At 39.1% G+C, this 12864-nt stretch overlaps 1 protein-coding gene across 2 annotated transcripts in view; it reads left to right on the top strand.

Annotated features, from left to right (window-relative positions):
• Positions 1 to 11403, top strand: part of COL1A2 (collagen type I alpha 2 chain) — a 41912-nt gene extending 30509 nt beyond the window's left edge. For both annotated transcript variants that reach the window (XM_030009146.1, XM_030009145.1), the window contains exons 38-52: positions 575 to 628; positions 722 to 775; positions 1696 to 1857; positions 3057 to 3164; positions 3583 to 3690; positions 5352 to 5405; positions 5511 to 5618; positions 5811 to 5864; positions 6210 to 6317; positions 6993 to 7046; positions 7161 to 7268; positions 7697 to 7943; positions 8366 to 8556; positions 9658 to 9900; positions 10483 to 11403. In XM_030009146.1, coding sequence (XP_029865006.1) covers positions 575 to 628; positions 722 to 775; positions 1696 to 1857; positions 3057 to 3164; positions 3583 to 3690; positions 5352 to 5405; positions 5511 to 5618; positions 5811 to 5864; positions 6210 to 6317; positions 6993 to 7046; positions 7161 to 7268; positions 7697 to 7943; positions 8366 to 8556; positions 9658 to 9900; positions 10483 to 10629 — 1800 coding nt within the window. In that variant the 3' untranslated portion in view covers positions 10630 to 11403. The remainder of the gene's footprint in view (positions 1 to 574; positions 629 to 721; positions 776 to 1695; positions 1858 to 3056; positions 3165 to 3582; positions 3691 to 5351; positions 5406 to 5510; positions 5619 to 5810; positions 5865 to 6209; positions 6318 to 6992; positions 7047 to 7160; positions 7269 to 7696; positions 7944 to 8365; positions 8557 to 9657; positions 9901 to 10482) is intronic.
• Positions 11404 to 12864: the final 1461 nt, after the last annotated feature.

Below are 12864 nucleotides of genomic sequence, written 5' to 3'. Positions count from 1 at the left end.
CACTTGCATGCAGGCTTGTCATGTGCTAACACCTTTATAGGCCAAAGGTATATACTGCTTCACATGGATGCAGCCCATTATTGGGGAACTGGTTGAAATGATGCAGAAAGTCAGGCCCTGGTATTTTAAATACTGTGAAGTGCTACAGGGTAACATGTCTTGGGGTTCTTACTGTGTGATTCTAATAGAGCAATACCAGGCCCTTGCACTACGTGGCTGTTTTAGTCATGCAGTGCAGAGGACTTGCTGTTCTTTGCCTTACTATGTCTTTCACATTTTGACTTCCAGATTTGCTTAGATGGTCATAACATTTGCAAGGCAATTTCATTTGAATCATAAATGGCATATGCAACTCTTCTCAGTCCTTACGATACTGATTTAAAATGTCTGTGAGGATTTACTACCCTAGTATCAGGACAGGAATTGTGGGTTTGGGCCCAGTCCTCCTCCTGTTAAAGTAAAAAGCAAAATAGGCCTTAAGTTTCATGAGAGTGGGACTGAGCCATTATTCTAAATAGGGAACATTAACAGTCTTTGCTTGATTCATCTGTTTTTTTCAATCCTTCATACATAGGGTCCTGCTGGTGCTGCTGGTCCTGCTGGCCCTCGTGGTGATGCTGGTCCTCCTGTAAGTCTTCAGGCTTTTGGCACTGAAGTTGTTGCTTTTCATGAAGTCATTGTTTCCTTTAAACCAAATCTTCCTTTTCACTTTTATTTTTAGGGCATGACTGGTTTCCCTGGTGCTGCTGGAAGAGTTGGTCCTCCTGGCCCTGCTGTAAGTAACTAATGAAGAAGTTCTAATGGGTCTTAAGTCAGAAGTTGCATTGGTTAGGGATGATCCTCATTTTCATTACATGGACACAAATTCTAACTGCACTGGAATCACCTCAGATCCTTCTAGGACTGGATGAGATAAGAAAAAGTCTCTTAACTGTTTAAATTCCCAGACTGGGAGTTATGCATTTAATTTGTGGGGTTTTTTTACAATCCATCAAGCATCCCTCTGCATTTTGAGGTGGGTGCCTAACCATTTGTAAAAATCTGTGTTTATTTTGCTTTTGAGTAACTGCATAGCCATTGGTTTTGAGTGGAACAAGAAGGTCATGTCCTATTTGAAAAAGAATGTTAAAGTTATCTTGTGTCCATACTTTCTAAAGTATCTGCAGTTCCAGCCCCTGTCTCAAGCAGGGCAACCTCTTGTTGTGTTTAAGAATGTGAATTCCTGCTGCTTTATTTTTCAGCCAAAAATTCTCATTTCAAATTGACATTTGTAGTTTTTCTTTTCAAAGGTGTTTCCAACCTTTACCAAAAGGCACTTCTTTCCTTAGATACCCTACATTTAAATATATTGTAAATCCCACTATCCAAAGCAAATAATCCTGTTGAATTGGAAGAGGTTTTTCTCATAGATTTTATAGTTGCAATTAATGTCTTCAGAGCCAAAGCGATACTTTCCCACCAAATTTGCTGCTTTCACCTGCACTGTGTAAAAAAATAAATCTCTCAGTTCAATAATTCTACTGATTCCAGCTTTCTGCTGCTAACAAAAGCAATAGAAGTTGCTGCTTCAGAACAGCTGACAACCTGTTTATTGCAAAGCTGTTTTTGTACGTGGACGTAAAATGAAATTTATCTCTGTTCTCCCCAGTTAATGGGTCTATATTGTAATGATATCATATTCATACTCAATCCTAGGGCATCACTGGTCCCCCTGGTCCTCCTGGCCCAGCCGGCAAAGATGGTCCTAGAGGTCTACGTGGTGATGTTGGTCCAGTTGGCCGTACTGGTGAACAAGGTATTGCTGGCCCACCTGGTTTTGCTGGTGAGAAAGGTCCATCTGGAGAGGCTGGTGCTGCTGTAAGTTGCTGAGTATCACATCTCGTTAAAAATGTTTTTCCATGTAAATGTTATGGCTTCTAAGATACTTTTGGTATTTGTGAAGGGCTTTTCTCTTTTATCCACAAATTTAGCAAAGCTTTTAAGTAGAAGTTCCACTGAGGCTCAATAAATTATTTATAGACGTGTTTGACAAACATGCCATAAAAAGTGAACCTAATCTCTGGGTCAGGTTTTTCTCTCTTTTTTCTTGTGGTGAGTTGCATCTTTCTCTGCAAGTAGCCAAAATGAAGGCAACAAGGCTAACTACAGAAGAAATTGCTACTTAGTCTGAGAAGGGGAAGCAGAATCTCCTGCTCTAAAATTGAGCATCATGGATAGAAAAAGGAGGAACATGTGAACATCCATTTAGAACAATCTCGATTCATTTCTGCATCAGAAACTAATTTGTGGGGATCACAAGGTTAAAGTTGTCTGGCCCCAGGTTGGCTTAGAATTATGCAAATAAATAAATTAATTTTGAGTCTCTTTAAGCTTGCACATCCAGAATTACTGGCTTTTTAAAAGTCAGATGCATTTCTGTCTTATAGAAGTATGCACTTGTGTGAATTACCACTCTGTTGTTTCTCAATAAAAAAATACAGAAATTTCTTCTGTGATCTGCAGAAGTTGCAGCTAAGAATGAAATCTTCAGCGTCATTGTCAGACATGTGTTAAAATTTTGTAGGTGACAACTGAAAATTTGCCCTTTAATGTCCAGTATAAAGCAATACATTTTCTAATTTTTATGTTCTAATTTAATTTCAATTATGAAAAACAATTGAACTGGTAAGCCTGACTGTAAGTTAGGATAATAATTTAGGGTAATATGTCAGGTTGATTACTTATGCCAAGTTTAGTGCCACATATACTCAAATTTCAAGGAAATGGAAAAGTCACTTAACTAGACAAACTTTACCTTTCAAATGGTCAGTAGAGAGCTCTAAGGGTTGTTTGGAGATGCCAGATACCACCTAGATGTCTTCTAAGCCTGTCTCACGATCAGTCTTATGGCTTGGTTGCAACTACTTCCATGCAGGAACTAGCTAGCACTGACACACATTGAGATCCTTAGAAAGCAGATGGTACTGTTACAGAACAAAACAAAGGAGAAATGTGAAGGGCTGTAAAAAATTGCTTTTTCTCTATTAATTTAAAAAAACATTCTCTTCATGTCATAGGGTCCTCCTGGTAGCCCAGGTCCTCAGGGTATTCTTGGTGCTCCTGGTATCCTTGGTCTGCCTGGCTCTCGGGGAGAACGTGGTCTTCCAGGCATCTCTGGAGCAACAGTGAGTATATGACTAGTCAACTGCTTTAAACAGATACGTGTAGAGAAAAAAGTTGAGGTCTCTTATGGGAAACCAGGGAAAAGGAGATGTAGATTCTGCTGTTTCCATTGCTACTGCAAACAGAGGACATGGACCTAACAGAGCAGTGGAAGAAATTATTGCTTGTTGCAGACAAACAAGACTTGTGTCTGCAGGTGAGCATGTTTTTGAATGGCATCAGAGGTGTCTGATAGAAGAGGTAGAAAATTTAGAATGAAGATAATATTTCTATAGTTAGATATGTTTCTTGTGTCCTTTTCTCTCACTTCCAGAATCGATTACAGAGAAATGTTTCTCTTAGATATAGGCCAAAAGTTCTGGAAGACTGGTTTACGTTGTATTATAATATCACATTTTGTTACCACTGTTCCTGTATTAGGGTGAACCTGGTCCCCTGGGTGTTTCTGGTCCTCCTGGTGCCCGTGGTCCCTCTGGTCCTGTGGGTTCTCCTGGTCCAAATGGTGCTCCTGGTGAAGCTGGTCGTGATGTAAGCTATGTCTTATTTCCTCTTCAGCACTGCTTTTCTTTTATCCTGAGCCAAAGACAAATACACAGAAAAAAATGGATGCAACTGGAGGCTGTTTTGCTAGCAAACTTGTACCTTCCCATGTCTTCAGGGAAAATTATAGCAAGATTCTAATAGACATGGATTCCCCTCCCCAACTAGGTGACAAATTCAAGGCACAAGTTGTGTCTGAAATACATCCTGGAGTCACTGTCAGAATCTTTTGACGTTTTACTTAATTGTCAAGAAAGATGGAGTGGGGAAAAGATTACTTTGTTGTTGGAGCTGGGAAAAGTAGTACATCCCAGAGGATAAGGTTTTGTCTATAGAGAATATATCAGGAAAGCTTGTTATGTTAGATGCAATACACATATCTTTCAGGAAAGTATAAAAATTGCAGTCACTTTTACTTGAGTGATCTTGTGATTTGTGGTATTAAAGACAATTTTTTTTAACTTGAGGCCCACTCAGAAGACATATGAAGCACATTACACAAAATGTTGGAATTCCGTTATTGGACTTGTACAACACTCAGTACTGTTTTGGAGTCCTAACAAAACAGATACACTTTTAACATTGTGGCTGAGCTACATAAAGTTTCCCAATGTGCATTCCCTCACCCCAATGTAAAGTATGTTTGTAGGCTGAAAACATGACAGAACAAACTCTGGCCTGTGTGGCAGGTACTGCTGAACTGCAGAGATCAATGCAGGTTAAGACGCAATGGAGGACCTGAGCCCTGTGCGGAAGGGGGAATGTGGGAATGCTGGAGTGGAACAAATTGCTTCCTCTAATGCCCTGCCTCATGGGTGATTACTTGGAGGATGGGGCCCTGCTCATAGAGCAGCAAATAAACTTCTCCATCCAATTTAAACATCCAAGTTAGTAGTTCACCTTGAAGAAGGTTATCAACACAGTGTCTATCCATGACTTACACTTTAAGAACAGTTAAAGTAAAATATTAACACGTTGTCTTGTCTCCTGTTAGGATAACTACGTAAAGCTTTCTCTGAGCCTTATCAGGGAGCTTATTTGATAACCTGAAGCATTGTTAATACAGGACTCCTGCAAGTCCTAAGACTTAAAGGATTTCAAAGAGATTAGAGAATAGTAATTAAAAAGAAATACACTTTCTGTTCCATGGGAATTTTCTGAAGGAAAATGTTTGCTAGTATACACGGTGAAACAGTTGAAGTGAAATTAACATTCGCAAAGGAAGACATTTAAGCTTGTGAAGTACTAAAACAAAGTAATTTAGCTGTGACTCCTGTTTAAGTCCTTTTCTCACCACTGGCATTTTTCATCTAAAAAGTAGGGCTCAGTTTTACAAGAGTGCAAGCTAGATGAAGACCACTATGGTCTTGACCTTTTCATCTGGAGAAATACAGCAAAACCTAGTAATTTCCTTCTATACTAAACTTGTAAAACCTAAATATTTGAAGACCATCTTATTTTTCTGAGAACATTAATGTATTTAAGGAATTTGAGCATGGCATCGCGAAGGAAGAGTTTGTTATCTTCAAGATTTATGCTATCCCATCTTAATGACTTCTTACTCTCATTGGGAGCAATTAGACTGACACACAGTTCCGTGTGAGATGAAGGTTGATGGAATTTAATAATTTTTCATGGTATTTTAACAGGGCAATCCTGGAAACGATGGTCCTCCAGGCCGTGATGGTGCTCCTGGTTTCAAGGTAACTTGTTTTTTTCTTTTATTTCATAATCGTGGAAGAAATATTCCAATATGTGTAAGTCAGTAGTAACACACTGTCTGTCCTTTTGCATTCCTTTGTTCCCAGGGTGAGCGTGGTGCTCCTGGTAGCCCTGGTCCCAGTGGTGCTCTGGGTGCTCCTGGTCCTCATGGCCAAGTTGGTCCTTCTGGAAAGCCTGGAAACCGTGGTGATCCTGTAAGTTGATGAGACTTTAATTTTTTTGATTGACACAGGAGTAACATTTGTCCATTATACACATATAGACTGTGCATCAAACCTCTACAGTATGTATGTAATTACTTTGCTTTCTGCAGAGATGTGTTGAGTGTGGAACCTTTATTAGGTATAATATACAGCAGTGACATGCATTTTCTGTTCCTGTTTCAGGGTCCTGTTGGTGCTGTCGGTCCTGCTGGTGCTTTTGGTCCAAGAGGTCTTGCTGTAAGTCTGATTTCTAAATACGCTACCACATTGATGCAAGAAGAGAAAACACGCTTTATTAATAAAAACTCGTGACTGTGCTCAAGGTATGGGCCCAAAAAGTAGTGCTTAAGGAGCTGTAAATATTTATAGACCTAGAATCTTGATCAGCATTCTCTCTTATGGGACCAATCCTGAAGCTTTTGGGACTGACACTCTTCCTGGGTGTGTTAACAGAATGTACATATATATATCAGGGGCAACCTATGGCATAATGTAGAATGCTCGTGCTTAATTCTTGCTTTGACAGTAGTATATACTTGAAGCCTTCTATTTTATTTCTCTGACACCTATATCACTTCCTAGGGACCACAAGGTCCACGTGGTGAGAAAGGTGAACCTGGTGATAAGGGGCCCAGAGGTCTGCCTGGCTTGAAGGGACACAATGGATTGCAGGGTCTTCCTGGTCTTGCTGTAAGTAAATGATTTTCACAATTTTGAATATAAAGAGCAAAAAAAGGAAATAAGGTCACCCAAGTGTGGGATTACATATGCACAGCCCAGCAGGTTGATACCACTTGCTCCACTCTGCATCATCTTTCAAAGGCCATAAGATTCTCTTTAACACTTAACACTCTTCGCATAAAATGGCAAATTTTGATATTGCCATTGATAGTGGGCTTTAGAACTGTGAGTACCATTAGCTGCCCTGAAAGTCGACTGCATTTGGCTAGCACAGAATTCAAAAAGCTCTGCCTTTCTTTTAATATTACTTCTTACTTTGGCCAGAAATTTTAAAGCCTTTGTATCACAGAGAAGCAGAAGTAATTTGTAGATTTTCTTCCCTTTAAATTCTGATGTGCCCTTTAGGAATTCAGACTTTTATTTTAAAGCCTTCTCTGAAAACCTGAAGAAACAATATTGAGATGTTAATAGGTTATCCCCTTAAATACCTCTTTGCACTCTCTCTCCTCCCGGCCCAAAACAGGCATTTTAAACCCCAACTCACTAATAAATGCCATCAGCCCTAGATTCCCATTCTCTGAGCCCAAATGCACGTGCTAACTATAACTCCCTCTTGAATCATGCAAATACAAATGTGTGCCACTGCAATTTTTTTAATGACTATGCATGTATCTTTCCCACTAGGGCCAACATGGTGATCAAGGTCCTCCTGGTAACAATGGCCCTGCTGGCCCAAGGGTATGTGAATTTAAGAGTATATTCAAATAACTCCCATTCCTTTTGTGCAATATATATGTACACTCTACTTGTAGTGTTTTCTACCGTCATTAAACTGTTTGAGTTTCCTTTTAGGGTCCACCTGGTCCTTCTGGTCCTCCTGGTAAAGATGGTCGCAATGGTCTCCCTGGACCTATTGGCCCTGCTGGTGTCCGTGGCTCTCATGGTAGCCAAGGCCCTGCTGTGAGTATAACTTACTTTTTGTTGACTTAACACATTTATGTCACAGGTACAAGAAAATCACTTCAAAAGCCTAGCAGTTTAGGAAAAGATGTGGTTTTATTTATTTAAAAAAAAAAAAAAAAAAAAGACTTCCAAATGTCTATTGTTATTTAACATTAAACATTTCCCTAACAGGCCTAAACCTGACGTTCTTGTTCATTCCTTATGGCCAGACAGCAAATACACAAAGAAGATGTAGTCCTACAGTGTGCATCCTCTACTGCTTGAGCCCACAGTATTCACCACAGGGCAAGTCCATATGTGCTGCCTCAGATTAGAGCTAAGGGTGCTAGGAGTTAAGTAGGACTATGCATGTGTGGAAACACTTAATTGAGAGAACCATATGTCTAATAGAATGCTTCTTGTTTTTTGCTTTTGAAAAACTTTAGGGTCCTCCTGGTCCTCCTGGTCCCCCAGGTCCCCCTGGTCCCAATGGTGGTGGATACGAAGTTGGCTATGATGCAGAATACTACCGGGCTGATCAGCCTTCTCTCAGACCCAAAGACTATGAAGTTGATGCCACTCTGAAAACATTGAACAACCAAATTGAGACCCTGCTGACCCCAGAAGGCTCCAGAAAGAACCCAGCTCGCACCTGCCGTGACCTAAGACTTAGCCACCCAGAATGGAGCAGTGGTATGTTACTGCCAGATACTTGCCCTTTCTGGCTCAGGCAGTACTTCCAGCTTATTAGCTTTCTTTGGTGAATGGTATCCTTGGCCACCCAGTGAAAATACTAAATGACCAATGAAGAAGTTCTCTCTGCCTCCACTGAAAATAGATACAAGGAAATTCTGAAAAGCTCTTTATAGCTATTTCTGCGTGATTATTGCAATAATCTTTAAAAATAATACAAAATTATTTAACCCTAGCTTTCAAATACAGCTCCTTATACATTAACAATCTAACATATGTATTTATCCCAGTTATCACCTTAATATTGTACCTAGTTGTGATATTTTTGACCTCTCTCTGAGTTCCTGTATCAAACAAGTGAATATAGGCTGCAAATGTTAGACTGAGTGAACTATTGTTCGCATTTTTTTCCTCAATGGCAGGCTTCTACTGGATTGATCCTAACCAAGGCTGCTCTGCAGATGCCATTAGAGCATACTGTGACTTTGCCACTGGTGAGACTTGCATCCATGCCAACCCTGACAATATTCCCGCTAAGAACTGGTATGTCAACAAGAATCCAAAGGACAAGAAGCACGTATGGTTTGGTGAAACTATCAATGGTGGCAGCCAGGTAAGTGATGTATGGGAGGATGATTGTTTCCTACAGTGCTGTCTGAAGAATTCCCAATCCACTGACTCTGAGCAAGCAAACAGATAAATTAAACTCTCTTAGAGGAGAAATATGAAAAAGGGAGCTACCTTTTATCTTGAAGGGAACAGAGCTCCAGTTCTGGTTTGAATCACAATTTGCTAAAAGGATTTCTCAGTATTGTTCTAATTTTTCTTGGTGTCTGCAAATGATCAATTCGGCATGACTAATGGCTACAGCTAAGGGAGGCCTGGACTGCAATATGGTACATTAGTATAAAGACAGTTCAGAAATTGTCTGAAAAAGTAAGAAAAACATCTTTTCTTATTCTTTTAATTGAGATTTTTTACATATGACACTGTTCCTGGAAAGATATTTATATTACACATCACAGATCCTGAGCGTATGCCACCATAACATTCAGAATTGCTAGTGTAAGTGAAAAAAAGAAATATGTCTACTTGCTCATTAGACACCAGCCAACTGCAAATAAATCACTTTTGTACAGCTAACGAGATCTAATTACATAATTCTTTAAATGAAGTTGAGTTGATCTTGTGATGAAATTGCAGTGTTCAAGATCTTTAATATAAGAATATAAGACTGATCACACTGGGTCGGAACAGTCTAAGGTCCTGTTTCTTAGAGTGGCTAAAAGTAGATGCTGTAAAAAAATACAAGAATGAAGTAAACATTTGTAATACCCACAGACACTATTCTATCAGATTAAAAAAAAAATATCAGGGTTTTCTTGAAATAGGCATTGTTTGTGTATCTATGGAAACAGTAGATTTCTCTTCCTTGAACTTGTCTGATCTTGTCTTTGAATCCACATAAACTATTAACGCCCTATCTTGGAACAGAGCTATACAGTTTAACTATATCCACTCATGTCTGGTTTTCAACCTACCTCCTACTAGTTTTATTTGATGCTCTTTAGCTCTGGAGTTGCAATAGACAAGTGATTGCAGATTTATGTAATTTTTTTTTTTTATGTTCCTGGAGCAAATATCACATACTTGCATTACAAACATCCACCTTTCCCCAGCAATACAATTGACTGGCTTCCTTTCTGTTTTTCAGTTTGAATACAATGATGAAGGAGTGACCTCAAAGGATATGGCCACCCAACTGGCCTTCATGCGTCTGCTGGCCAACCATGCCTCCCAGAACATCACCTACCACTGCAAGAACAGCATTGCCTACATGGATGAGGAAACTGGCAACCTTAAAAAGGCTGTTATACTGCAGGGATCCAATGATGTTGAACTACGAGCTGAAGGCAACAGCAGATTCACTTTCAGTGTCCTTGAGGATGGCTGCTCTGTAAGTAACACAGAAACCATTGGCACCATGATTGACCACGTTTAAGCACGTGATTAGGGACAGAGTTGTGCTTTGCTTCAGAATTAGATTATCAGTCAGACCAGCAAAATTTTACCCAGTGAAGATAAACAGCCTACAAAACCAACTGCCAGATCTTTAACAAGTGGGAAGGACTGGGGTACAAACAAATCCTACCTTGTACTGTGCAGTGTGGCAAAAAAGAAAAAGCTTTTCAGAGGGACCAGACTCAAAATTCTGTGTAAGCTGAAGATTGATAAGGAAATAGTGCATAAGCTGTAGGAGGGGCAGGATCTTTAAGTCCTGAAAAACTCAGGCAGGGTTCTCTGAGGATTTAACATCAGTGTGAACATAGTTTATGTAGAGCATCACACGTATGACTTCAGAAGATTAAAGTAAGTATTTTCTCTGTATCAGAGAACTAAGTAGTTGGATATAGGTATCTGATTTGCAAACAATGGCAGCAAAATTAATATGAAATTCTTTCGGAAATTATCCTCAGGTGAAACAATTTTAAATACTATGAACAATGCAATAACAATGGTAATGAATCTTCTCTTGCAGAGAAAGAACAATCAATGGGGCAAAACGATCATTGAATACAGAACAAATAAGCCATCTCGCTTGCCCATCCTTGACATTGCACCTCTGGATATTGGCGGCGCTGACCAAGAATTCGGTTTGGACATTGGCCCAGTCTGTTTCAAATGAATGAACTAAAATTAACTTAAAAGCCTCTCCCAAATTATTCTCTTGTCATTTCTTTTTATAATGAAAGCTGACTCCTTCCATTTCTTCTGTTCATCTACTTGCTTAAACTCTGGGCGAAAGAGAAGGAGAAGAATTGATTGGAGCATTGTGCAATGAAATTTTAATACAGCCCCAAAAGGACTTGGAAGTCTTTCAAGATTTAACACCTTGCTTTGGGAAATGTCAACCTTTGTAAAGAAAAAAAAACCAAAATAAAAAATCATGAAAGTTTGCACCACTTGTGGCCTTTGAATATCTTCCATGGAGGAAGTTTAAAACCACAACTTCCAAAGGTTTAAACTACCTCATACACTAATCAAGTGTGATCCACATCTTTTGTAGGTACTTCTCCATATGATCTGAGGTACTTTCAGTTCCACTCAAAGTACAGTGGTGCTAATTGCGTTATTACAGAGTATCTTTCCAATACTTGAACTTTGATGGTGCTAGTAGCATTTGAAGTATCACTTCTCTGTTTCTTTGAAGTCTGTCTCAAAACTTAGAATGTCCTGTCTCACCCGCAGCTTAAGCATGTGGATCATTTTTCCTCATCTTTGTCCTCTTCCTCCAAAATCAGGTGCTCCTGCTTTCAAATCTCATTTCCATCTTCTACAATCGGTAAAAAAAAAAAAAAATCATCATTTCTCAAAAAAAGAAAGAAAATGTATTTTGTATATGTGAGATGTTTAAATAAATTGTGAAAAAATGAAATAAAGCATGTCCAGTGTTCCAAAAGAAACTATTTAATGAGTTAAGTTACTTGCTTAGATGCATTGGCAGATACTCATACCCAGAATTTACAATACATTTGCATTACTGCAACTATCTTAACCCATTGCTCTAAAACATTTACTTAGACTTAAGCATACTTAAGTTAGCATACTTAAGACTGCTAACAACTGTCTTAAGGGTGTGATTGTCTACTTGACTCTTCATTTCAACACCACCTTTTGAAAAGTCCACAAGAAACTCAGTAACTGTGCCTCATAGTATGAGAAGTTCAGAAGCAGAAATAATTCCTTCATTTTTTTTCCAAATGCTAAGCAGGATTAAAGTCCAAAAGAAGGATCATCTTCTCACTTAAAGGTAGAAGGAAAATGAAGCTTCTGTCTTACACCTGAAGACAGAAAGCTCCTTGGTGTTGAGAGCGCTGTGCTGGCTGATGCTGTGCTGTAATCAGTAGAACTATGCCTGTCTGCTTTTGAAATAATGTGCAGAAGTCCATGCAAGGAATCTCTAAATTTTGTTGTCAGGGAGATCAGGGTTTGTTAGGCCTTACAGTTCATTCAGTTCTGTATGACACACAGAACTATCTGCTGTTGCTAACCTTAATAATTTACTATCATGACAAAAAACACCACAAGAAGCAAAGACTGTTGTTATCTGAGGCCTTTTAAGAGACTGCTATCGTACAGCACTTTTCTGAAACCCCTAAATGAACTGCAATTCCAACAGCTGTGGTTTTGGAACTGGGAAGGCATTTGGGAGAACACACAAAGGATCATGAAGACACCAGCAAAAGCAGGTAAGGGGAGAGGTGAGACAGGCTTAGTCAGCAGGAACCCCCACAGGGAAGCATGAAGAAAACACCCAGAAGAAGGTCCCTGTAACCTGAAGAAAGCACCACTCCAAAGGTTAGCGGCTGAGAGTCTGAAGGCAGCTCCAAATGGTGCAAGGAGGAATAAGCACTAAAAACTGTTTCTAAAGAAAGTTTTTCATTCTTGCTTGCAATGAATTAAGAAAAAAAGGGGAAAATATCAAAACATGTCCCTAAGTGCAGCTGCTGTGTGCCCACAGCTGTGTGCTGAATTAGTAAAAGGGGAATTGCCATGATAAAATATAGCCCATTTTTTCTTCAGGTAAATACATGCATTTATTCATTGGACAATGATGATTCTTAAAGTGTTAATATTTCAGTCATTTTCTTAGTATTTCAAATATAATTTTTGCTGTTGTAAAAAGAAAATAATGAAATGCTTTAAAATGGTAAGAGTTTCTTTTCTCATGTAGATTATCTACAAGCTAAGAAGTTCCTACAAGGACTGAAAAGATAAAATTGCATCCCTCAGTCTATGTAATCTGCTAGGATGTATGCAAAGGTTATTGCTAGGACTGGGAGGTCGACTATTGCTGCCTGGGAAGGAAAAAAAAGAAAGAATAAAGTAACACTTGAGGTTTAGAAAGGAAACTACAAAA

The sequence above is a fragment of the Aquila chrysaetos genome, chromosome 3 (genome assembly GCF_900496995.4).
Source record: "Aquila chrysaetos chrysaetos chromosome 3, bAquChr1.4, whole genome shotgun sequence".
NCBI lineage: Eukaryota > Metazoa > Chordata > Aves > Accipitriformes > Accipitridae > Aquila > Aquila chrysaetos.
The sequence above is the reverse complement of the archived record's forward strand: the minus strand, read 5'-3'. Positions and strand labels throughout refer to the sequence as shown.